The sequence below is a fragment of the Sus scrofa genome, unplaced genomic scaffold (genome assembly GCF_000003025.6).
Source record: "Sus scrofa isolate TJ Tabasco breed Duroc unplaced genomic scaffold, Sscrofa11.1 Contig1955, whole genome shotgun sequence".
NCBI classification, from domain to species: Eukaryota; Metazoa; Chordata; class Mammalia; order Artiodactyla; family Suidae; genus Sus; species Sus scrofa.
The window spans coordinates 150,011-177,243 of NW_018084989.1; the positions used below are offsets into that span (position 1 = coordinate 150,011).

The 27,233-nt window shown below is 37.8% G+C and overlaps 2 protein-coding genes across 2 annotated transcripts; one reads left to right on the top strand and one right to left on the bottom strand.

Annotated features, from left to right (window-relative positions):
- The first annotated feature begins 6,730 nt into the window (after positions 1-6,730).
- LOC100157908 (olfactory receptor 6C2-like) lies at positions 6,731-9,745 on the top strand. The gene is given in 2 exon segments (XM_021081672.1): positions 6,731-8,045; positions 8,048-9,745. Coding segments are annotated over 2 exon segments (945 nt in total). The 5' UTR covers positions 6,731-7,231; the 3' UTR covers positions 8,179-9,745.
- Positions 9,746-12,509: 2,764 nt separating this feature from the next.
- LOC100156762 (olfactory receptor 6C4-like) lies at positions 12,510-16,674 on the bottom strand. Its single transcript, XM_021081679.1, has one exon. The coding sequence runs from the start codon at positions 15,476-15,478 to the stop codon at positions 14,549-14,551; it is 930 nt and encodes a 309-aa protein (XP_020937338.1). The 5' UTR covers positions 15,479-16,674; the 3' UTR covers positions 12,510-14,548.
- Between the last annotated feature and the right edge of the window lie 10,559 nt (positions 16,675-27,233).

The following is a 27,233-nucleotide window of genomic DNA, read 5'->3' on the forward strand; positions in this document are numbered from 1 at the left end:
CTAGTTTGCATCTATTAACCCCAAATTCCCAGTCCACTCCACTTGTCCCTCTTCCCCCTGGGCAACCACAAGTGTGCTATCCATGTCTGTGAGTCTGTTTCTGTCTGTGGATAGGATCATCTGTGCCATATTTTAGATTCTACATATAAGTGATACATGATATTCATCTTTCTGTTTCTGACTTAATTCACTTAGTATGAGAATCTTGAGTTCCATCCATGTTGCTGCAGATGGCACTTTTTGTTTTTCTTATGGCTGAGTAGTATTCCATTGTGTATATGTACCACATCTTCTTAATCCATTCATCTGATGATGGACATATAGGTTGTTTCCATGTCTTGGCTATTGTGAATAGTGCTGCAAAGAACATATGGGTTCACATATCCCTTTTTTTTTTTTTTTTTAGTTTAATTGTACAGTTGCATTCTTTAATTATAATTATCATAAATTCTTTGATGGAAAGGAAATCAGAATCAGATCTAAGAAGACTTCAGCATTCCAAGAATGATGTCAAATGACCCCCTTCATGGTGGATTATGCACTTATTTACTATGAGGTATATTTCTTCTCCAGAGATTCCTTATTTGTGTATCAATTATAGATTTTTGGTTTGCAGTTATTCTGAAGTTTTGATATAAGAGTCTATATGTATATGAGATTGTTTTAAGTTGTTGTTCTCTTAATTGCAAGTTCATCTCCAGTGTCCCGCATTTGTACCCACCTCTTCTCATGATTTCTGATTTTGGTGGTATAATTGTGCATGGATGATTTTGAATCTCTACTGTATATGTACCTTTACTGGTGAGCCTTGTCATTTGTGGAATTTTGTTTCCTGTTGCTGTCTTTTCTTTCCTGCCTAGAGAAGTTCCTTTGGTATTTGTTGTAAGGCTGGTTTAGTGTTGCTGAATTCTCTCAGCTTTTGCTTATCTGTGAAGGTTTTGATGTCTCCTTCAAATCTGAAGGAGAGCCTTGCTGGGTAGAGTAATCTTGGTTGGAGGGTTTTTCCTTTCATCACGTGAAGTATATCATGCCACTCCCTTCTGGCCTGCAGAGTTTCTGCTGAAAAATCTGCCAATAACCTTATCATAATTCCCTTGTATGTTACTTGTTTCTTTTCCCTAGCTGCTTTCAAGATTTTCTCTTTGTCTTTAATTTTGGTCAGTTTGATTAATATGTGTCTTGGTGTATTCCTCCTTGGGTTTATTTTATATGGTACATGTTGTGCTTGCTGGATTTGAGCGAGTGGTTCCTTTCCCATGCTAGGGAAGTTTTCGGCTATTATCTCTTGGAATATTTTTTCTGTCTCCTTCTCTCTCTTCTCCTTCTGGCACCCTTATAATATGCATGTTGGTGTGTTTAATGTTGTCCCAGAGTTCTCTGAAATTCTCTTCATTTGTTTTCAATTTTTTTCTCTTTTCTGTTCCACATCCGTAATTTCCACTAATCTGTCCTCCACCTTGCTTATTCATTCTTCTGCCTCCTGTATTCTGCTATTAGCTGCTTCTAGTGAATTTTTTATTTCAGTTATTATATTTTGCATTTCTTCTTGTTTAAGTTTTATATCTTGTATCTCTTTGCTCAGTGTTTCCTGTACGTTATCTATTTTTGCCTCCAGTTTATTTCCAATGTCTTGTATCATCTTCAGCATCAACAGTTTAAGTCTTTTCCTGAAGGCTGAGAATCTCCTCATTGCTTAGCTGATTTTCTGGGGTTTTTCCTTTCTCCGTCATCTGAGTTATGGTTCTCTGTCTTTTCCTTTTTATAGGTTTTTGGTGTGGTGACCTTTTTACAGATAATAGAGTTGTAGCCTCTCTTACTTCTGATGTCTGCACCCCTGTGGCTGCAGTCAGTATGGGGGCTTGCTATAGGCTTCCTGATGGGAGGGGCTGATGCCTGCCCTCTGGTGGATGGAGCTGATTGTAATTCCTCTGGTGGGTGGGGCTTAGTCTCTGGATGGGATTAGAGGCTGCTGTGTGGCTGAGGGGTCTTTAGGTAGCCTTTTTACTGAGGGGTGGGGCTGTGATCCCACCTGGATAGTTGTTTGCCCTGGGGCTTCTCAGCCCTGACTGATGGGTGGGGCCAGATTTTCTCAAAATGGCCACCTCCAGAGAAAGGCACAGCTGCTGAATATTCCCAAGAGCTTTGCCTTCAATGTCCCTCCCTCACAACAAGCCACATTCACCCCTGTTTTCCCAGGATGTCCTCCAAGAACTGCAGTTAGGTTTGACCCAGATTCCTATGGAGACCCCGCTCTGCCCTGGGACCCAGTGCACATGAAAGTCTGTGTGCACCTTTTAAGAATTGGGTCTTCGTTTCCCCAAGTCCTGTGGAGCTCCTGCACAAAAGCCCCACTGGCCTTCAATGCCACATGCTCCAGGGGCTCTTTCTCTCAGTGCCAAATCCCCACACGTGAGAATTTAATGTGTGGCTCAGAACTCTCACTCCTGTAGGTGAGTCTCTGTGAACCAGTTAGTTTTCAGTCTGTGGAGCTTCCCACCCTGGAGGTATGGGGTTGTTTATATCTCAAAATCGCCCCTCCTACCTCTTGAGGTGGTGGCCTCTTTTTCTTCTGGAGTAGAGTATCTTTTTTAAGGTTTCTGGTCCATTTTGGTGAAGTGTGCTCAGTCTTTAATTGTGAATTTTGTTGTTTTTTTAGGAGAGAAGTTGATCTCCAGTCCATCTGTTCCGCCATCTTAATCCTCTCTTCCCTCATGTATCTTTTTGAATGAAAGTTTTGTTTGGATATATGTCCAGGAGTGGGATTCCTGGATCATATGGTGGTTCTATTTTTAGTTTTCTGAGGAACCTCCCTAGTGTTTTCAATACTGGTTGTGCATATATACATTCCCAACAAGAGTGTATGATGATCCCTTTTCTCCATACCCTCTCCAGCATTTATTTTTTGTAGACTTTTGATGATGATCATTCTGACTAGTGTGAAATGGTACCTCATTGTAGTTTTGATTTGCATTTCTCTAATAATGAGTGATGTTGAGCATTTTTTCATGTACCTCTTGGTAATCTGTATGTCTTTGGAGAAAGAAGTTCTTTTGCTCATTTTTCTATTGGACTGTTTTTTATTGTTGTCATTGATTTGTATGAGTTGTTTGTATATATTAGAGATTAAGTCTTTGTTGCTTTGTTTGCAAAGATTTTCTCCTATTCTGTGGGTTGTCTTTTCTTTTTCTAATGGTTTCCTTTTCTGTGCAAAAGCTTTTGAGTTTAATTACATCCCATTGGGTTTTTTGTTTGTTTGTTTTGTTTTTCATTTTCATTGTCATTACTCTAGGAGTGGATCAAAAAGCTTTTAGTGTGATTTATGTCAAAGTGTTCAATCTATGTTTTCCAACAGGAGTTTTGTAGTTTCTGGTCTTGCACTTAGGTATTTAATCCATTCTGAGTTTATTTTTGTATATAATGTTAGAGAATGTTCTAATTTCATTCTTTTACATGAAGCTGCCAAGTTTCCCAGCACCACTTTTTGAAGAGATTATCCTTCTTCCACCACATCTTCTTGTTCCTTTCATCTGATGATGGACATTTAGGTTGTATATTCTTGCCTCTTTTGTCATATATTAGTTCACCATAGGTGCTTGGATTTATTTCTGGCCTTTTATCCTATTCCTTTGATCTGTATTTCTATTTTTGTTCCAGTACCATAATGTTTTGATGACTGTAGCTTTGTAGTATGGAGACAGACATTTTTGTACAATGCAATCTCCCTTGTCCTGTCATATTCTTCCCCCCACCCTCCCCACCCCTGCAATAAAATTTTCTTAGTTTGAGTTTCCCTCATTGTCCCTTATCATTAGATTCATGTTATTCATTCTTAGCCAGAGTACTCTACAGATGGTATTGTGTCATCCTCAGGGTGACAAATCTGATCCCCAGGTCAAGTTGTCCAATTTCTCCATCATTACTTCCTTTGAGAATATACCTCAAGACCATGCAAGTATCCTATTCCTCAACAAAAATTTCCCTTTAATTTGCATCTTTTGATGGTTTTTACCTGATTTGGTCTTTATAATAATGATTTCAAAAACTTTATCTGTATCTCCCAGCTTGTCCTTGATGTTTTATTATAAGTAGGACCCCACCCTTTTCTTCCAAAATAATTGATCCACTGATTCCTTATATGCTGTCATGAATTCCTAATTTTCAATGGCTATACTTTACTACTGTACCTAATAATTTTGGTGCTCAAATTCCCAAATTTGTCAGTGGGCCTTCCTTCAAGGTGGCTTGTCGGACTTTGTGACAAGTCCCATTGTTTATTTGAGGATTTCCTTAATTTTGACATAATAATTTGTTGCATGCTCATGTTGCACCTACTCTACCTCAGTCCTGGATAAGGCAAATTTTTAGGGAAAACTGGCTTACTTTGGTGGGGAAGAGAGGCTAAAATCTGGGCCCTTAGGTGAGCTCATTGCTACTGGGGTGTCTTTTCTTAGCTATTTTTAGTGGACTAAGGAAATGTAAGCATCATATACACATAGACTACAGCATACAAAAATATGCACATATGTGCCTACAAATATCCTTGCACATATACATATATGCATATTTTTTAAATTTAATTTTATTTGGAGTGTAGTTGGCTTACAATGTTGTATAAGTTTCAGCAAAATGTATGAATCATTATACATATATAGCCATTCTTTTTTTCCCATATAGGAAATTTACCACAAATTATCGAGTATATTTTCTTGTGGTATACAATAGGTTCTCATTAATTGTCTACTTTATACAGTATGATGTATGTGTTATTCTCACCCTCCCAGTTCTTCCGTCCTATGAATGGCTTCATTCATGGTAACCTTAAGATTAGTTTTGAAATCTATGAATTTGTTTCTGTTTTATAAACGTTCTTCTATATCATTTTATTAGATTCCACATATAAGTGATATTATAAATTAGTCTTTCCCTGACTCACTTCACTCAGTATGATAATCTCTAGGTCCATCCATGTTGCTGCAAATGACATTATTTCATTCTTTTTTATGGCTGTGTAATATTCCATTGTATATATGTACCATATCTCCCTTATCCATTCCTCTGTTGATGAACATTAAGGTCTCTTCCATATCTTGGCTATTGTAAATAGTGCTGCAATGAACATCTTTTCGAATTATGGTTTTCTTGGATAGATGCCCAGGAGTAGGATTGCTGGATTATATAGTATTTATTTATTTCTTTAAGAAACCTCCATACTCTCCTCCATAGTGGTTGTACAAATTTACATTCCCACTAAGAGTGTAGGAAGATTCCCTTTTCTCCACACCATCTCCAGCGTTTATTGTTTGTAGAATTTTGACGATGGCCATTCTGACTGGTGTGAGGTATTACCTCAGTATAGTTTTGACTTGCATTTCTCTAATAATTAGTGGTGTTTATCCCCTTTTCATGTGTTTTTTTGGCCATCTGTCTGTCTTTGGAGAAATGCCTATTAGATTTTTGCCCACTTTTGATTAGGTTTTTTGTTTTTTTGATATAAAGCCATAAGAGATGTTTGTATATTTTGGAGATTAATTCCATTTTCTCCTATTCTGTGTGTTAACTTTCCATTTTTTAAAAATGGTTTCCTTCATCTATGCATATTAGATTATTTAAATGTTCACATACACATTTTAGAGATTATGAGATTACACTGAGACCTGCAAGTACAGTTCATCCACTCAAGATTCTTTCTTGTTTGTCTCCAATCAGTATGTATCTTTCTAATTTCTTGGCAAAAACTCTGAAAATCACCCTTTTCTCATTTGCTCAGTCTGATAGTAGATCTAAAATATTTCAGCAATTTTGCCCATACTATTACAAAAACATTGCCCACTAAAAAGAGTTTAGGATTTATTTAAAATTCTTCCTCCCCTACCTCAGACCAAGATAGAACAGATATAATCTTATATGTGTCTGGATTAGTCCTTTCTTTCCCCCTCATTGCTATGATTATGGTATATGAGATTAGGTATTGTGATACAAATGGGTGGATATTTTCCTATTTAATTTCAATTTCAGGTACTCCCTCCCATCTTTTTGGATTTAAATTTATTTTATTTTTGACTAGACATATTAACATGTTTCTGAAGGTCAAAACTACATGACAATGATAAGAAATCTTACTCAAAAATATTTGATAGCAGTGTCACTCTCTGATTAGTAGGATTTTAAAAAAGGATTTTATAAGGAATACCAGAGCATGTTTTATGTTGATTAAATTAATCTAGGAGTATGGAGGGAATTAATGATGTAACACACACACACACACACACACACACACAGGTGCTACCTGAAAGGCTAAATTCCTTCTTGAGGTGATTAGATATTGGATTCAGAAAATTAGAAAAAAATACCTGAGTGGAATTGCTGGATCACATGGTACTTCTATATTTAGTTTTTAAGGAACTACTATAAACTTTTCCATAGTACCTGCACCAATTTACATTCCTATCAACAGTGTGCGAGTGTCCCATTTCCTCCACACCCTTGCCAATATTTGTGTTCTTTTTGATGATGGCCATTCTGACAGGGGTGAGGTTATATCTCATTGAGTTTTTGATTTGCATTTCCCTGATGACTAGTGATGTTGAGCATCTTTTCATGTGTCTGTTTTCCATTTGTATGTCTTCTTTAGAAAAATGTCTATTCAGATCTTCTGCCCATTTTTTCAGCTATTTTGTTTGGATGTTGAGTTTTGTGAGCTCTTTATATATTTTGGATATTTACTCTTTATTATAAATGTCATTTGCAAATATCTCATTCAATAGGTTGTCCTTTGGTTTTGCAATGGAAAACTTTCAAGTTTAACTAGAAAAACTTAACTTTTTTTATAAGAAAGAAAATTAGAAAAATAATATCTATACATGTTTCCCAAGGACTATTATAAGCATGTTACATGATTTATCTCATTCACAGTTACTCTATGATGTAGTATTATTATTAACCCCTTCTTACAAATTAGGAAGTCGGAAACACAGGTTGGTAAATGACTTGTCCAAGGTTGCTCATGTAGACATATGATTTGCACTCAGGCAAACTGGTTCTAGCTTCTCTGTAGTATATTCAGTGGAGTTGAAGGCATCACTCCTGAAAAACTATGAAAGACTTTTTCAAGTTATAGAAGGAGCAGCATGTGACTAGTTTGTTATTTGTAGTCACAACTTGATCCTGTCATATTTGACATTGTTCCTCAGATGCAGTTTCTGTGACTTTTATGTGAAGATTGGGCAATAGTATGAAGTCAGTGACCAGAAATCATTCAGCAATAACAACGTTCATCATACTGGGTTTGACAAGTGACCCACAACTAGAAATTCTGTTTTTTTTCTTCCTGCTGATCACATATATGTTAAGTGTGATTGGGAATCTGACCATAATTTCTCTGGTCTTGGTGGATTCTCATTTAAAAACAGCTATGTATTTTTTCCTTCAAAATTTCTCTTTCTTAGAAATCTCATTCACAACTGCCTGTGTGCCCACCTATCTGCACATCATATCAAGTGGGGACAAAACCATCACCATCAATGCCTGCTTCAGCCAAATCTTTTTTATTGTCCTCTTTGGAGCTACAGAATTTTTTCTCTTGGCAGTGATGTCCTATGACCGCTACGTGGCCATCTGCAAACCCCTGCATTACATGAGCATCATGAACAGCAGAGTGTGCAGGAATCTCATCCTCTGTTGTTGGGTATCTGGCTTATTGATTATCCTTCCACCCCTTGGCCTGAGCCTCCATCTGGAATTCTGTGACTCTGTTATTGACCATTTTTATTGTGATGCTTCTCCAATCCTGAAGAATTCCTGTTCAGATACATGGTTCATAGAGCAGCTGGTCATAGTCTGTGCTGTGTTGACCTTCATAGTGACCCTTGTGTGTGTTGTTCTGTCCTACATATACATCATTAGGACGATTCTAAGATTCCCATCTGCCAAGCAAAGGAAGAAAGCCTTTTCCACCTGTTCTTCCCACATGATTGTGGTTTCCATGACCTATGGCAGCTGCATCTTTATGTATATCAAACCTTCAGCCAAAGATGAAGTGGCCATTAATAAGGAGTATCCCTGCTCACTACATCTGTGGCCCCTTTGTTGAACCCCTTCATTTCTACCCTGAGAAATAAACAAGTAAGGCAGTCTTTCTATGACACTTTTAAAAGACTTATGTTTAATTCAAAAAAGTAGCAGAACTGCATACTGGGAATTAAAATTAAAAGATATATCATGAGAATGTAGGTGGAAACAGAAGCCATGAGGATGACACATTTTGACAGACATTAAAGAGAACTGAGAAGAAAGAAAGCTGACAGTCCCAGCATCTGTGCATGGGCATTCTCTTCTCCCTTAAACTGTTAAAACTTTCAATCTCTTCTTAACTGGTAATTCAATCAAGTCTTCATAATCATTTCAAATAAGCATTAGTCATTAGTCTTTCATGTCGCTATTCTGTACATGTCATTACTTTCCCCTTTTTGCTACACAACCACTTTTGAAGAGTCTTCCCTTTGTAGGAGGAAAACTGCATCGATTTGCAGGAAATGCAGACTACCTTCATCTTCATATCAGCCTTGTCAATGCTGTCCTCACAATAAATAACACAAGAATAGGTACAGAAATAAGAATACCATAATATTCCTTTCCCTTTTTATCTGAATGTATTAAAATAATGTAAAAACAACTGACACCCCCTCATCCACCAATACAAAGAGATGTTGCAATATAGCCCTCAAAGAAAGATTTCCTCCTTCAGTAGTTTTTCAAAGAAAATGAGAACTTTTTGGCTTAAAGTCATCAGATTGCTGCTGAAAGAGAGTACAAGATTCTGCAAAGGTTGAAACTGGTGAAAAGTGAGGTGATTGTAGATGGATACTTCTGCCCTTAGAGGCATTTTCAGGTTCATGGCTATATATGTTTTCTTTCTTTTATTTTTTTGAGTCTTACTTGTTTAAAAGTTAAAAATATACATTACATAATTAGTCTGTTATATTATCATTTTATGTTTCATATTATTTGCATCATCCTTCTATGTTTGTCCTTTTATTCGAATATTTCTTTTAAAAATATTTTTCAGTTTGTCTTTTGATGAAAAGTTGAGGGTGACTGTTAAGGTTTTGCTCTTAGGAATCAAAAATGTTCACAGAAAATAAAGTCAGAGGCTTATATAAATACTTGGGAACCTCATTTGAGGGTAGAATTGGCTTCTGGGACCACTGATAAGAGGGGATGGTTGTGTTAAAATGCTGTAGGCCCTACTGGGAGGCAACTGAACATGAGCCATAATAAGGTGGCTTTAAAGTGAGGTCCAGAATTTCCTATTGTCCTGAAGTGTGCTATTGTCCAGGAAAGAGCAAGAAAACACTTGAGTCGTTTCTACAAATGAAGGTGTGTGGAGTGAACCAGGGCTCTTCTATTCTGTGAATGGAATTTTTGTGTCAAGCATAATTCTACTGTGCTTTTTAGATAGCTGTGGGTTTTAGGGAAACACAATTGTTTGACTGAAAAGGAATTAGCTCTCTTCTACTCTTTCGGTGGTGGTTACATAAGTGTTTACAGTTTATTACATGGTACTTTTATGTCTTAGTTATTTTTCTGTATATTTAAAAATAAAAATTCTTTATGGAAAAATATGTCCTTTGTGTGGCAAGCCTTCTGAGGTATCTTATATTTTCCTGTCAAATTTAAATGTCTGATTTCTGTTTTCTTTTTTGATTAAGTTAAAAACTTTATTATAGTTGACTTACAATGTTGTATTAGTTAACTGAAAAAAGTGAATCAGTTATACATATATGTATATCCTTTCTTTTTTACTGTATAGGTTATTACAGAACATTGAGTAGATTTCCCTGAGCTGTACAATAGATCCTTGTTAGTTATTATTTTATTTATAGTACTATGTATATGTTAATCCCATCCTCCTAATTTATCCCTCCCCCATAATTTCCCCTTTGGTAAATATAAGTTTGATTTTGAAATCTGTGTTTGTTTCTGTTTTATAAAAAATTCTTTTGTATCATTTTTATTAGATTCTACATGTAAGACATATATTTGTCTTTCTTTGTATGACTTACTTCACTTAATATGATAATCTCTTGGGTCCATCCATGTGGACATTATTTCATTCTTTTTTATGGATGAGTAATATTCCATTGTTTACATGTACCATATCTTCTTTATCCATTCCTCTATTGATGGAAATTTAGGTTGCTTCCATGTCTTGGCTGTTGCAAATACTGATTCAGTGAACATTGGGGTGCGTGTACCTTTTTGAATTATGGTTTTCTCAGGGTATAAGCCCGGGAGTGGACTTGCTGGATCATATAATAGCTGTATAATTACTTTTTAAGGAATCTCCATACTGTTCTCCATGGTGGTTGTACAAATTTACATTCCACCAAGAATGTATGAGGGTTCCCTTTTCTCCACACCTTCTCCAGTATTTATTGTTTGTAGAATTTTGATGGTTATTCTGACTGGTGTGAGGTGATACCTCATTGTAATCTTGATTTGCATTTCTCTAATATTTAGTGATGGTGAACATCTTTTCATGTGCTTTTTGGCAATCTGTCTGTCTTCTTTGGAGAAATGTCTATTTAGATCTTCAGACCATTTTTTGATTTTTGTTTGTTTGATATAAAGCTGCATGAGATATTTGTGCATTTTGGAAACTAATCTTCAGTTGCTTCATTTGCAAAGATTTTCTCCCATTCTCTGGGTCGTCTTTGTGTGTTTGTGTGTGTGTGTATGTTGTGTGGTTTTCTTTGCTGTGCAGAAGCTTTTAAGTTTAATTAGGTCCCATTTGTTTATTTTTGTTTTTATTTTTATTACTCTAGGAGGTGGATTCAAAAAGATACCGATGCAATTTATGTCCAAGAGTTCTCTGTCTATGTTCTTCTCTAGTTTTATAGTATCCAGCTTTATATTCAGGGCATAATCCATTTTGAGTTTATTTTCAGGTGGTGTTAGAGAAAGTAAATGTCTGATTTCTTAAGGCATAAATGTTCCTTATCTATCTTGTCACAGCATACACAGAGATATCCATCTTTGCCTAGTATAGGAACTCATTATTATTTCTTTTTGTTCATCTTCTCTTCACCTGTTACACTTATTATCTAGATTTTGGTATATACTCTTGTCTTTTGGTGCCTGTCTATCTATCCACCTACATTTCTATTGAATCTGGTATCTTTATATTTTCTGTTATCTATCTAATCTCTTGTTTCCTGTTGTTTTATGAAAGAATTTATCAGATCTGATATTCTAGTTCCCTATTTTTGTTTTAGTTCTATGTCTCCTGGTATTAGCCTCATCTGTTTTATTCTTTATTTTTTTATGTTTTTCAGCAGTATTTTTAACCTATGTATTTTTATGTTTTATCCTTCATTTTACCAGTATCATTCTTATCTTTTTGAGAAAATTATACTTATTTTAAATTCTTGATGTTTCTGTTCTAATAATTCTTTGTGTCATATTATATCTTATGTATATTCTTGCCCCTGACTCCTGCCTCCAGCCCACAGTAAATATAGTCTTCTGATTGGTGGTAGTTTTGGCTTGTGAACTTATGACTCTCCATAGCTTTCTCTATTCAGTCTAGTGATGTTTATGTGCCAAATTTTGTGAACTTGTGGGTGAATATAAAGGAATAAAAGGATTATCCTCAAGCTAGAAGGCCCAAGTCATTACAGAACTGTTTTTACTTTACTTGGCTTCTCAAAAAAAAAAAAAAAACTCTTTTTCTCCCTTTTGTATATTATTTTAAACTTTTGCAAGAAGCAGCATTGGGAGAAGACGACCTGTTTAGACTTGTAATTCCTGAAGTCACAAGCTCTGGAGGCTTAGGGAGAGGGAATAGAAGAATGAATGCCTGGCGTGGTACATTAGGCTTCACTCATTTTTATCATCTCCTCACCCTAGCACTGCTCTGAGATTGTCCTGAGAATACTAGGTAGGTAAAGCTGTTTCTTTTGATTCTTGTCTACAGTGGTGATAGGAAGGATAATCCACCAACTTACACATTTAGTAACATTTCAAAAGTTCAGCTGCAGAATCAGTAAATTCATTTCTTTGGTTTTCTATGACTTGGGCTACATTCCAAGTAAGTATTAGCATAAAGCTACCTAGGTGAACAGTTTTAGAAAATCATGACTTTTTTTTTTCTTTTTCTTTTTTTGGACAAGCACGTTTAGGAGGTGACAGAGTCCTTCCCAAATTTATTTCTAGGTGCTTATGTTGTGAAGGCTGAGTGAAGCCCTGGCTAGTGTTCTTAAACTTTGACTTACACTGAATACTCCTCTTTATCTCAGCATCATCCAGGGCACATGGAGTGGATGATTGTCCAGCCCTAACAAGCTGCTGCCAGTTGTTCTCTTGGCTTTATTTGAAGTGTATTGAGACCTTCACTGACCCGGCTATCAAAGGATGCAACTGGACATAAGAGGAGTGGAAATAAGCTAGCCTTGCTGCAAAGGGATTTCAAGTAGAATGGCTAACAATGTTATAGTCCCAGTTATGTTAAACCAATCAATGAAAAACCTATTTTTACCAGTTTAGCCTGGCAACTCAGCTGACTTTCTTTCTCCTTTCTTCTCTTCCTTCCTTCCTTCGCTTTTTTTTTTGACCTTGGAACTACCCTGGGCTAGGGATGAAACCTGTGCCACAACAGTGACCTGAGCCACAGGAACACTGGATCCTTAACCCACTGTGCCACCAGGGAATTCCAAGCCTGAGTTTCTGGACAAGGATATTGGTTACCATTATCATTGTGTTATAATGGATATCATTTTTAAAACACAATAAATAATGGTGTAAATTTTTTTATACTTATTTGATGCTCAAAACTGTCATGTAAGATAGTCACTATTATTATCCACATTTTAAAATTGAGAAAAGGAAGCCCTAGGGAGGTAAAAAATTGTTGTAAGGAGACTCGGGTAGAAGGTTGGGCAATTGAGATTTGAACTGAAGCCTGTATTTTCAACCACTATATAGCATTTTGTTTCACTTCACCATAGATTTTGGTAGAAATGTGGATTTGGGAGAACTTGGTGACTCAGGGGTTGCTGTTTAAGAACATTTCTCTAATTAATAGCTCAGGGGATTTGGAATGAATTGAAAGTTATCACCAACACCTGGCTTAGCCACCAAGGAAACCCAGATAATTCAAAATACCAATGGCTTTATATAAAAGGCTGTTTATTAAAAATATTATATATTCTTCAAGATTTTCTGTGGTTCTGGAAATTTTCTCTCACAATCAGTCTCATACAGTTTGTTCATTAAGTCCTCCTTCTGTTCAGCATTATTACTGCACATAAAACATGTGACTACATCACATCATGTTTTTACCCTAAATAGTAATTGGTATTCTACCATGAATTAAGGTTACTACTGAACTATGTACAAGTATTCAGATTTCCAAAATGTCCTAGGTTCCATTGAAGTTGAGGCTGTATTCAAATTCAGTTTGTTGTTACCTTGAATCCATGTGTAGATTTTTGATAGGGTTGTTTATTCCTAGTTAGTTGCAAAAACTCATAATCTGGAACCTTCTGGGTATAAAACTGTATTACTACTTTATATTCCTTTTCACTTTATGAATGAGGCATCCATGACTTATGTGGGAAAAAATGCAAAAATTTGGGGAAAAGTTAAACAAATGAAGTCATATCACAGAATTTATCCTTTATAATACCTAACAAAGGAGACAAAAAGATGAAAATGAAGTCAAAATAGAAAGAAATTACTGGAGACTCTCAAAGAGAGAGTGTGGCAATCTCAGCCATTAACATAAAAACATGTCAGCTATGAAAACTGCCATTTGTTTAGGAGGAGTGAGAGGAGTCTGACTTTGCCTCTAGAAATCTCTTCTAACCAAAAACTTCTAGAAAATGGAGGTGTAAATTGACAAAATCTTGAGCATTTTCACCTCACTTGAGGACAAGTGGACCAAATGCCTTTTTGTGTTTTATGGAAGAGTGAAGTTGCAATGGCTCAACTGAAAGATAAAGAAAAAGGTAAGGAGAATAAAAAATATCGACACTTTGAAAGAAGCATCATCTCCAGAACTCCCTAATCAAGACTAATGCCCCAGCTAGATTTCCTTTAAAACAATGCTAATAATATACCTGCCTTTCTTAAAACTCCTGGGGACTCGTCAATGTCCAACTCCACACTTTATAATAAATACCTTTATGAGCTGGCCTCTCTCACTCTAAGTTTTTATATTCCCATTCTTCTAAATGAGCAATCTGTTTTGCCTCTTAAATTTCAAGTAATTTCCAGAAAACAGTTAATGCTTCCCAATTACTCTATTTTGGGAGTCTCATTCATCCTTCTGTAATAACACTACCATATTATTTTATTTTCTGTAAACTTATGACATCAATTTACAGTTTCTACACATTCCTATTACACTAGACCATAGATTCCTTGAAATTAGGACTTTAGGTCTTTCATATTTTTATCCTCAAGTGCCAATGCAGCACTTGAAATAGAGTAGACACTGAATACATATTTATTAAATGAAACATATTTTCCTGGAAATATGTCTTCTTTTTTAAAGCTTCACAATCTTTTTGATGGTGTCTTTGAATGCTTGCTTCACTTGCTGATTTCTTAGCGTGTAAATGAAGGGATTCAGCAACGGAGTAATTGAAGTAATGAGCACAGCTATTGCTTTGTTGAAAGAACCTTCTTCTTTTGCAGAAGGATTAATGTACATAAACATGCAGCTGCCATAAGAGCGAGAGATGACAATCATGTGGGAGGAACAAGTGGAAAAAGCCTTTGTCCTTTGCTGGGCAGAAGGGATCCTCAGAATGGTCCTGATAATAAATGTGTAAGAGAGAGTCACCAGCACCAGAGTAACCACCAGAGTCACAACTGCCAAGAAGATGACCGTCAGTTCTAAGAGGCTTGTGTCTGAGCAGGCAAGCTCCAGGAGGGGACCATAGTCGCAGTAATAGTGATTCAGAACATTGGAGGCACAGAAATCCACCTGGCTCATCAGGAAGATTGGGGGAAAGATAGCGAGGAATCCCCCGAGCCAGGAGGAGAACACAAGCTGGATGCAGACTCTGCTGTTCATGATGGTCAGGTAGTGCAGGGGTTTGCAGATGGCCACGTAGCGGTCATAGGACATAGAAGCCAGGAGGTAAAACTCCGTTGCCCCAAGAAATATAGCAAAAAAATATTGAATCAAGCAGCCAGCAAAGCTGATGACTTTATTTCCTGTTGTCAAGCTGGTCAGAAATCTGGGAATAAAAATGGATGTGAAGCAAACTTCTAAGAAGGAGAAATTCCGGAGGAAGAAGTACATGGGGGTCTGGAGGTGGGGGTCTACCAGAGTGAGAATGATGATCGTCAGATTTCCTAGGACACTTAGCAGGTAGGTGAGGAACAGAAAGATGAATATCACCACCTGGACCTCAGGTTGATTTGTGAGGCCCAAGAGAATAAACTCAGTAAATGTGGTTTGGTTTTTCATTGTTGACCTTTAGGGGCTCTAAAGGGAAAAGGTGAGAATGATGAAAACCAAAGTTTCTTGAGGTAGGAGAGGTAAAGCTGATTGTAATTGACCAAATCAGGTCAAATATAACTTTCCATTCAATTGGCCCAAACCTGTGTCCTGCTGGACTGGACTGGACTCCAGGGATGTCCCATATCTTGTGTAAGTGACCTTCATTCCCAGTCTTTCTGGTTTTCTTTTTCTTTTTTATTTTGGGAGCCACACCCATGGCATATGGAAGTTCCCAGGCCAGGGGTCGAATTGGAGCTCCAGCTGCCAGCCTCCCCCACAGCCACAGACACATGGGATCCGAAGCACATCTGAGACCTAAACTATGTATGGATCACAGCAATGCTGGATCCTCTACCTACTGAGCGAGGCCAGGGCTTGAACCCACATCCTCATGGATACTAGTTAGATTCGTTTCCACTGCACCACAGTGGGAACTCCTATTGCCAGTCTTTGTAATTCCTCAAGTTGATCTATTCCTAGACACATCACAGAATTTGTTGCAGAATAATTACTCAATTTTGCTTCAGAAGAATAATTTTTGAACCTATCTTTCCCTCCCAAAATGTTTATGATATCTCTGCATTTAAGTCACTTTTATCTGACTTTATAAATCTCTTATACTTCTATGCACTTGGTGGATACATATCCATCTGATTCTGTTCCTCCCTTTCCCTCCTCATGCTTTTTTCCCCTTTCTGTATCTTGCCTCCTCTCCCTGTACAATTTGATGTTTCAGTGGATACTTGCCATAAATCCTCATCTCCATTACTATTCAAATCTCTGACTCCCTTGTAAGCAACAGAAATTTCCCCAAGCAGATAATGCTGAAGGTGTTGATGCATAATTGACTTTTTCGATAGCCTCACTACTTTGGTAGGATGACTTGTAATAGGGCTTTAGGACTCTTAAATCTTTTTAGTTCAGTATTCTCTCATTTTATTTTGACTGCATGGACAAGTCTCAGCATTAAATCATATTAATCAGCATTTATTTGTTTCTTTGCCATTTTCAAAGTCTCCTACACACTAATTGGGGGTATGTCTCTGAGAATAGAGATCTGGACAGATCCACAGATAGTATCTCAGAGTAGATTTTTTTGTTGTTGTTCTTTTGGGGCCGCACATACGGCATATGGAAGTTCCCAGGCTAGTGGTCGAACTGGAGCTGCAGCTGCTGGCCTACACCACAGGCACAAACATGCAGGATTCGTGCCATGTCTGTGACCTACACCATAGCTCACAGCAACACTGGATCCTTAGCCCACTGAGTGAGGCCAGGGATCAAACCCGCATCCCATGGACACTAGTTGTGTTTATTACCTCTGAGCCACCACAGGAATGCCTCTCAGAGTAGCACAAAGTCTTGAGGAATCCTCAGTGACAAACTAAAGGTGATAATTTATCATGCCTCAATTTTTCTTGGCATACAGAAACCAAGAAGAGGGATGTTGATGTTTCTGACAGTAAGAGTCCTTTGTGATAAATTGATAATCCTCAAAGTAGGAAACTGTACGCATCTTTAGATTTTTCTGATTAAGAAGCAAAGACAATGTAAAAGGCCCCTCTAATTCACATGCATATGGCTGAGAAAAATCATATCTTCAAAATCATTCTTTGCAATCTCCCCATTGTTCTGTACAGCTTTTGGAGGCATTGCATTGACCTGTACCCCCTACAGCCGTGCCTTGCTTTTTTGTACTGACCTGTGGTCTTTGGCAAGTCCTGCATTTTCATCTGTATTTTCACAGTTGATTGATTTCATGATCCATGTTTTTAGAATAATAGCACCACTGACTTTAAAAACAGGCAATGCTTACACCTTAAACCTCTGAATGACTGCAGTAGGCTGTTTACCTTGTTGTTCCTAAGAGGGATGTCAGAGATGAGATGTGCCATGAGAGTCTCCAAGTAGCATAAAACTGAACGTGTTTTTCTTTTTATCAGCTTCCCATGTACTTTTGATGCTTCTCTTAATGGAAGTACCCAAGTTTGTGCAGCTTAACTAGGAAGGAAGGGTCTGACCTTCCATTCTATGAATCTAAACCAGAATCAAAACATAATTCCTTAGAGTCAGAGTCCTGCACTTTTATAATAAAAAAGAAAAAAGCAAATAATCCCTCTGTCCTGGCAATGGTAGAGTTAGAAGAGGGAACTTTAATAGGTGGAAAATTCCTTAATTGTGTTCTAAGAGAGGTTATTGTGAAATCCTTACAAGGCAAGACATGGGCTTCTTTGCAGTTTCTATGTCAGCCAGAATGACACAGGTTTTATTTGCTCTTTTTAGAGCAGACACATGGGAATCAATTTCCTGAAGAAGCTAAAGATGCCCTGTGGACCCAAGTTCAGAAGGTGCAAATAAACCTCAATTGTTACAACTTTGAGAACAAGTTGTTAACATGTGGCTGCAGAGAGAGGTTCTTGAGAAACCATGATAAGGGTTCCAGGAGAGAATCTGCTACAGCCCTGAGGTTTGTGAAGTTGAGGGCAATGGAGTCAGAGCCTTGGGGATTGGCATGCCTGCCCTAGCCATTGTTCTTATTATTCCCCTTTAATAACTCATTTGGGCCAGTGCTTATATCTGATATAAATGAGTGTTTCTTCACAGTGAATGGCCACGACCTTAATGCCATGGTATCCTCCATTAAGATCTGCATACCTAGTATTGCTGGTATTAAACATATTGCTGGGACTCCATCTGATCAGCAACTGGAAACTATTTTGCGGATTGAGATTTGGCTAATATGTTCTGTTCTATGTATAGGTCTACAGCCTCTCAGTAGAATTTGCCTTCACCTTTGAAGACACAACACACTTTTACTTTCCTCACTATGAGATATTTCAAAAGCCCTGCCAGTGCACTTAACTTTACAGGCAAAAATTTAACCACATTCAGCTTATTCCCGGAACAGACATTATATTGATAACATTATCTGCAAAGAAATTCAAGTAATATGCTCACATGTATAAACAAACACTTGTCACAGAACTTTCTGATCAGGATTGAGCCACACTGCATTCTGTAAAATTCAGGCCTTGCTATTTCCCTAAAATTTCTAAACTTTACTTATCAGCATGGGGATAAGTCATACTTGATGCACTAAGAAACTACTTCTTAGGTTCATCAGAACTTACTGCTTTAAAGGAGTCTCAGCATTTACATGTTTAATTGGGTTTCAGAGGCAACATATTCCTCATTTACAAATTTTATTGAAGCCGTTATGCCCTTGCTCACAAACTGACTCATTTTGTTTTATTTGTCCTTTTAAAAATATAATTAGTACAATTGACTACATTACATTAATTCAACATAATGAGTTTTATGTATGTATATATATATATGACAAAATGACCACAAGACAATGTCTCATTGACATCTGTCATGATGACATAGTTACAGAATTTTCCCCTTGTGATAAGAATTTTTAAGATCTACTCTTTTTTAGCAGCTTTCAAATATGCAATACCATATTATTAACTATAGTTCCCATACTATCCATGACATCCTCATGACTTATTTATTTTACAATTGGAAGTTTGAACATTTTGAATCATTTCACCCATTTTTTTTCCCACCCCAACCCCCACCTTTGGCAACTATCAGTCTGTTGTCTTCTCTTTGAATTGGGCTTTTTCTTTTTTAGATTCTTCTTATAAGTAAAGTCAAACAATATTTGTCTTTCTCTGTCTCATTTATTTCAGTTAACATTTAAAGTCCATTCATGCTTTTGCAAATAACAAGGTTTCCCTATTTTTTATGGCTGAATATTTTTATATGTCATATTTTCCTTATCCATTCATCTGTCAGTGGACATTTAGGTTGTTTCCATATTTTAGCTATTGTAAATAGGGCTGCAATGAATCTGGAGACACACATCTTTTTGAGTTAATGTCTTCATTTTCTTCAGATAAATATCCAGAAGTGGAATTGCTGGATCATATGATAGCTTTATTTTTTTAATTTTTTGAGGAAATTCTCTGCTGTTTTTCATAGTGGTTTTACATATATTGGCTCACTCTGGGCCACCCAACAACAGAGGCTCCAAATTGCAATAACAACAGGTACTTTTTTAGAGCTCTCCCCTCTTCTGCTCCTCAGCAGAGACCCTTTCATTACAGGGGCTTCAACAGCCTTCTCTCAGTCCTTCCAGTCCGTGGATCAGCTGTGGTTTATGGACTTGAGGTGCAAAAAACTATCTTCCTTGGCTGCACCTTACACACTATTAGGATGGCATCTGCTGGCTGTATAGTGAGCCCTTCTGGGAAGAGATGCTTTCACAAATCCTGAGCCTGTGACTCTTTGTAGTCAGCTGGCCACTGTGCCTTGGGTCCTTGAGGCAGCACCCCACAAACTTGGCATGGCCACAGAGGTCTCATGATTAAAACGAAAATGCCACATATAGAGCCAAACCTGGGCCCTCTAGCACATCCTACCTACAGGAGGAAATGGTTTCCATGTCCTCGGTCCTTTGCTAGATGCAATGGTACCTGAAGAGGCCACCCTCTCTCATATCCACTGACCCCCTGAGGAGCCGTTGGGATCAACTGAGTGATCGGGAAATGGATTTTGTATACTTTACAGATTCAGCACCACCATCACAAACAGTAGAGCCCCCGGAGAAGCTGCTACATTCTATTCCCTAACCAAAGATGGAAGCCAGGGGTCAGCACAGTCATCTTAATGCTAGAGGATGTTCTGGCCAACAGTTGGCCCCTGTCCCATGCCTATAGGCTCTTGGGCCATTGCCAGCAGTAACGGTCTGGTCTGGCCGATGGTGGCAACCACAATTCCAAGCCGATTGCCCTTCTCTGTTGGGGAAAGGAATGCCAGGAATTTCTTGCCTCATCGATACCCCAAATACAAGTTAAGTCCACATGTGTTCTCCACATCCTAAAATTCAATTTTCAGAGACTCATTACAATGCACAGTTGGTAAATTGGCTTGGATTTCTGAGACGCATACAGTTACAACCTCAGATCTAATGTCACTAACCTTGTCCTGGGTAGTCTGTGGACACAGAAAATACCAGGCCATAGTGTGGCTTCTGCCCTGAAGGCCTGAGAAGAATGAAAGGGATGTTCCCTCTCCTGTGCCATCGATAATGTAGTGCCTAACCTATGCACTTTATGTGGGAAGATGTACCACGGCCCTTATAGTGGAGGAGGATTGGTTCCCTGGGAGACTGTTCCGTAGCCAATGGCAAATAGATTTTATGTGTCTTCTGAATAGAATGTTATTCTCTAATAAAAATTACACTGGGTTCCTCTTCTTTCCTATTGCCCAATTAAATACTCTACATTTATTCATTCAAATAATTATGAATCTTGTTAGATTTTCTTTTCTTTTTAGGCCAGCACCCACAGCATATGGAAGTTCCCAGGCTAGGTTAGGCGTCGAATTGGAGCTACTGCTGCTGGCCACACCACAGCCACAGCAATGCAGGATCTGAGCCATGTCTATGACCTACACCACAGCTCATGGCAACACCAGATCCCTGACCCGCTGAGCAAGGCCAGGGATCATCTTCGTGGATACTTGTGGGATATGCTTCCGCGGTACCATAGCGGAAATTCCCAAGCCTGTTAAATTAAATAGTGCTTCTAGCATTGCAGTCAAGCCTGTGGTAACAGATCCTTTGAATAGAAGACTGCTTCATTGTGATGTTTACCCCCAGTCTTACCAAAATCCTACATTGCATTGGGAAAAGTTCCCTGGAACACCGAGAATTATTTATTTTTAATTTGGATCGATTCACTTTAGTAACAATTTCATTGAATACATGATAAAATTTCCCACTTTCTTCCCATAATTAGTGTTTTCAATTAACGTTAACATGGAGGGTTTGAAGACAACCTGTGCAAAACTACCTACTCTCACTGTCACTGTGGGACCCAGAAGAGTGATTGAGATTTGGGTTTTTCCTTTTTTCCTTCATCAACTCCCTATTTAGTAAATTAAAAAATATATTTGAGACACTTTGAACTTATATTTGAAACAAAGCTCATTCAGTCTTAATTCAGGACAGAGATTTGAGAAGTGAATCTGTGTCCCCCCCATCCCCCAAACTTTCCACCGAAAAGTGGCAAAAAAGACTTAAATAACAGGTAATAAGATGAAATAACTTATAACACTGATATTATTTGATTTCTATGATGCTAGAGTGTATTATTGGGTTGTGGTGTCTTTTCCATCACCTCTTTTTCTTCTGTCTCTTTAGTAGTAACAGCTCCCTAACTGATGGTTATGTCTGTCCTTTCCAAAAGCTAAAGTGACCATGGCAGGGAAATTCTAATTTCATGTCCCTTCAGAATAACAACATATCAGAAATGAGTGTGGTTTACCTTTCTGCATAATTATAATAAACGGAAATTCACATTTTAAGACTGACTGAACTCACTCTCTGCCTGTAGTTGGAGAATATGGAAAAAGCTGTCATGACAAATTACACACTTACTTTTCTGATAGCTTTTTATCAGAGGCTTTTGAGGGAACCACAGTTTGAGGAACATTATGTGGAAGAGGAAGTTTGTGTCCAGTTCTGCTTCAACTCTCACACTCCACCTGCCCCAATTCCCAGTCCAAACCTCCATAGAAGCCTGTGTGAACACACACACACACACACACGATGCATAAGCATTTCCTTCTCCTTTTTAAAAAGAGACTCTAATGACACAATATTTCAGGTCTGTTATCTCACAGTTATCTGATGCGTTGTTAAATATTTTTTAGCTTTCTACTTTGTATGTTTTATACAGAGAATTGTTACTGCTGTTTCTTCCATTTAACCAAAATTTTCCTCTGTATTATCTGATATTAATATTGCTTGATATGTAGTGTCCTCGGGTTGTGTAGTTTTCATCTTATAAATTTGATTTGGCTATTTTTTAACAATTTTAATATTTTACTTAAATATTCTTTCTTCTATATTCTTCAACATATGGGGTACAAATATAACACTGTTTTAACCATATTCTATTTTAATTATATCATTCTGGCATTTTTGGGGTCTATTTTTATTCATTGTTCTCCTCCTTATAGGTTGTATTTTCCTGTTTCTTTGCATGTCTGGTGAAATTTGATTATGTTAGGCATCATGAATTTTACCTTCTTGAAGATTAGATGTATCTGTATCTTTGTAGAAATTCTTTAGGTTTGTTCTGGTATCATTTAAATCACTCAGAAAAAGTCTTATCCTTTGAAGCTCTGTGTTAATCTGGACTGAGAAGTGTTTAGCGTAGGGATTTCTTTCCTCAATACTGAGGCAAATCCTTCGGAATAATGCCCGTAAATTATGAGATTTTTAATTCTGTTTGGTGTGAATAGGATGCATTTCCATTCCTATGTGAGCTCAGAATATTGTTCTTTACAATTCTTTGGTGATTCTTATCTTAGGTAAGGTCTTTATGTCTATGTGCTGATCAGTACTCAGTTGAATGCTCTTAAGGGCCAAATAGATCACCAGATATCTCTCTGCATGCCTCTTTCATGTGAACTTTAGCCTCCCTGGACCACCACCTGCATATTCTCGCCTTTGGGCCTGATGGGCTCCTCCCCCATGCACGTCTCCAGGAAGTAAGCTGTCCTCAATTGCCTATGCTAATTATATGGAAAACTGTAGTTTCATATATTTTGCTTGAATGTTTACTGGTTTAAATAGAGAGGACATATGTGTTCCCTGTTAATTCATTTCAGCCTGAGCTCATTATCTTTTCATGCTTTCTTCCACATATTAAAAATTTTCTAAAGTTCTAGATTTTTGAAAATCTAGTGTGACTAATAATCATAATTTGCTGATTTGCTTCAAAATATTCTATAAACATTTCCTTTCTTTGATAATGATCAATATGTTTTCTCTTAGATTCACAGATGTGGAGAACAAACTAATGGTTACCAGTGTGGAGAGGGAAGAGGGGAGGAGCATGACAGGGGTAGGGGTTGAGAGGTACAAACTATTATGTATGAAACCAGCTGTAAGAACATGTCCTACAACACAGGGAACGTAGTCAACATTTCATATAACTGTAAGGAGTATAACCTTTAAAATTGTGAATCAGTAGTTACTGTTGTGGCTCAGCAGGTGAAGAACCAGACATGGTGTTCGTGAGGATACAGGTTTGATCCCTTGCCTCACTCAGTGGGTTAAGTATCCAGCATTGCTGCAAGCTGTGGCAAAGGTCACAGATGTGGCTCAGATCTGAACTTGCTGTTGGCTGTGGCTGTGGTGTAGGCTGGCATCTGTGCTCTGATTTGACCCCTAGCCTGGGAACTTCCTTATGTCCCAGATGTAGCTTGTAAAAATTAAATTTAAAAAATTAGGTTCCCGTCGTGGCGCAGTGGTTAACGAATCCGACTAGGAACCATGAGGTTGCGGGTTCGGTCCCTGCCCTTGCTCAGTGGGTTAACGATCTGGCGTTGCCGTGAGCTGTGGTGTAGGTCGCAGATGCGGCTCAGATCCAGCGTTGCTGTGGCTCTGCGTAGGCCGGTGGCTACAGCTCCGATTCAGCCCCTAGCCTGGGAACCTCCATATGCCGCGGGAGTGGCCCAAGAAATAGCAACAACAACAAAAAAAACAACAACAACAAAAAAGACAAAAGACAAAAAAAAAAAATTAAAATTGTGGATTTCCCATTGTGCCTCAGTGGTAATGAGCCTGACTATATCCATGAGGATGGGGGTTCAATCCCTGGCCTCCCTCAATGGGTTAAGCATCTGTCATTGCTGTGAGCTCTGGTGTAGGTTGCAGATGCAGCCTGGATCCTGCATTACTGCGACTGTGGTGTAGACTGGAAGCTGCAGCTCTGAATCAACCCCTGGCCTGGGAACTCCATATGTCTCAGGTGTGAGATATATCTATCTCACTGTATTGTATCCTTGTGACATATAATATTGTACATCAACTGTTCTTGAGTAAGAAAAGCGATTATCTCAGGATTTAAAATTCCAAGTTCAAATTATGAGAAAGGAGTCAAAAAACTATGACCATCCCAAAAGAATCTAGTATCTCCTAAGATCAAAATATCTGGAAAGCAGCCCAAGTCTCATCTTGTGAATGAATTCACACCTCCAGGGATTACTAGAGGGCATAAGAGTAAATTCCACTCAAGTCCCATAGTTTGCTTAGCTGTGCTTACCTGAGAAGCAGACGTTTATATCCCATCTCAAGGATTTGACCTCTTCTTGCCTGAAGAACCTCTTCTGAGGCATTTTTCTTTCAGGAGAATGATGAACTTGTTCAAGACCTACCCTCACCTATGTCTTTGCTTTGAGCCCAAAACACAGTGTCAAAGTCAAAAAGCCTCCAGGGCAGTGGGTACAGAGTATGGTCTGGAAGAAGTTACCATAAACATCAGAGGAATTTCAAGACTGCTAGTATATATCAACATAAACCTGAGGAACATCTATGGGAGTGTATAATAAGGGCTTGGGATCAGGGTAAGGTGAGAGTAACATCAGACAGAGTTGAATTTACTGATGTGAATGTTAGTCTCTCAAATGGTTGGACATGGCTCCAGTTGGCCCACATATGCCCTACAATGAATGACGTAAAAATTCCAGAACTTTCTCCCTATGCTGTTGAGGAAGGCATCCAAAGACTCTACTGGAGAAGATTTATTATGTAAGACGTGCTTGTCTACTCCCTAACAGAAGCCCAGAAAATTTCAAGGGATAGTCCATTCAACAACCTTTGAGAAATACATTGTTGACCAGGAGACTTGGCTTCCTAAAGTGCTCTATAGTGACTGCTCTTAAAGTCCAGGGATGACAATGGGGAATAGCGGTTTTGAAAAGCGCTCCTTAAATTCAATGGATGGAGGGCCAGGTGGCAGCACTCCAACTCAAGAGATAAAATAAGCATGGTTACCATAGTGGCCAATAGGGCTTAAAGATTTGATCTATAGTGATGTCTGGTGTTGACTCAATGATTATACTGCCTCTAGGACTAAAATACATGGGCAGTCACAATGGGGAAAGAATATTCTCTTCCATAAATGCTGGGATAAACTGGATATATACATGCAAAAGAGTGAAACTGGACCCATATTTACACTATACACAAACATCAACTCAAAATTAATTTAAGACTTAAAATGTTAATATCTGAACATGTAAAACTCCTAGAATAAAATGTAGGGAAAAACTCCTTGACATTGTCCTTAGCAATAATTATTTTTGGATATGACACCAAAAGCTCAAACAACAAAAGCAAAATTAAACAAGTGAGACAAATCAAACTAAAAAGATTCTGCACAGCAAAGGAAACAATCAGCAAAATGAGAAGACACGAGTCTATGGAATGGGAGAAACAGAGCAAATATTTGCAAACCATATATTGGCTATCCAAAATATATAAAGATCTCCTAAAATTCAATAACAAAACCCTCAACAACCTAATTTTAAAAATGGGCAAAGGATCTGAAGACATTTTCCCAAAGACACAAAAATGGCCGTCAGGTACATAAAAAGATGTTCAATATCACTAATCTTCAGGGAAATGCAAATTGAAAATTCAGCAAGATACTGTTTCAAACATGTTAGAATGGCTGCAGTAGAAAATATTACAAATGTTAATAGCAAGTGTTCATGAGTATGTGGAGAAAAAGGAACCTGGGATTCTCTTGGTGAGAATGGGTAAATTGGTACAGCCATTATAGAAAACAATATGGAGTTTTTATCTAAAAACTAAAAATAATACTCTCCTATGACACAGTGGTATTTCTTCTTGAGTATATATTCTAAGGCAACAAAAATCACGATTTCAAAGAGATATCTGCACTCCCACATTTATTGCAGCCTTAGTAGATAAACCAAGCATGAGTAAACAGCCAAGATATGGAGACCACTTGAGTCATGGGTGGATAAATGGGTAAAGAAGAGGAGGTATATACAAAGGAATATCATTCAGCCAAAAAAATAAGACCTTCTACCAGTTTCAACAACATGACTAGAGTTTGAGGACATTATGCTAAGTAAAATGTCAGACAAAGAAAGACAAATACTGTGTGATATCACTTACACGTAGAATCTAAAAAAGTGCATAGGAACAGAGACCAGACAGGTAGTTTCCAGAGGCCAGGGGAAATGGGTGAAGGTGGTCAAAGATACAAATTTCCAGTTCTAAAATAAATAAGCCCTGAGTTTCAAATGTACAACATGTTGACTTTGGTTAATGATACTATATTGTATTTAATGAAACTTGACAAGAGAGTAGATATTAAAAAATTCTCACACAGAAAAGGAAGTCGTAGAGCCATTATAGAAAGCAGAGGTAACTGGTGTTAATTAAACATTATGATAATCGCTTTGCAGTATATACATATGTAAAATCTTTATGGTATACAGCTTCAACTCATATGATGTTATTTGTTGATTATATCTAATAAGATTAGAAAAAAAGAAGGGCTCTAATGCCAAAAATAAAAAAGTTAAAAAACCAAAAAACATATCAGTTTAGTGATAAACTAGTTTCATCTCAGTCTGTAGTAATGAGGTTCCATTAAAGAATGAGAGAGAGGAGTTCCTGTCGTGGCTCAGTAGTTAACAAGCCCAACTAGTATCCATGAGGACTAGAGTTTGATCCCTGGGCTTGCTCAGTAGGTTAAGGATCCGGCATTGCTGTGAGCTGTGGTGTAGATCACAGACATGGCTCAGATCCCACATTGCTATGGCTGTTGTGTAGGCCAGTGGCTACAGCTCCGATTTGAACCCTACCCTGGCAACCTCCATA

Coding starts and splice junctions, on each gene's coding strand:
- LOC100156762 (XM_021081679.1), bottom strand. CDS start 15,478: ATGAAAAACCAAACCACATTTACTGAGTTTATTCTCTTGGGCCTCACA.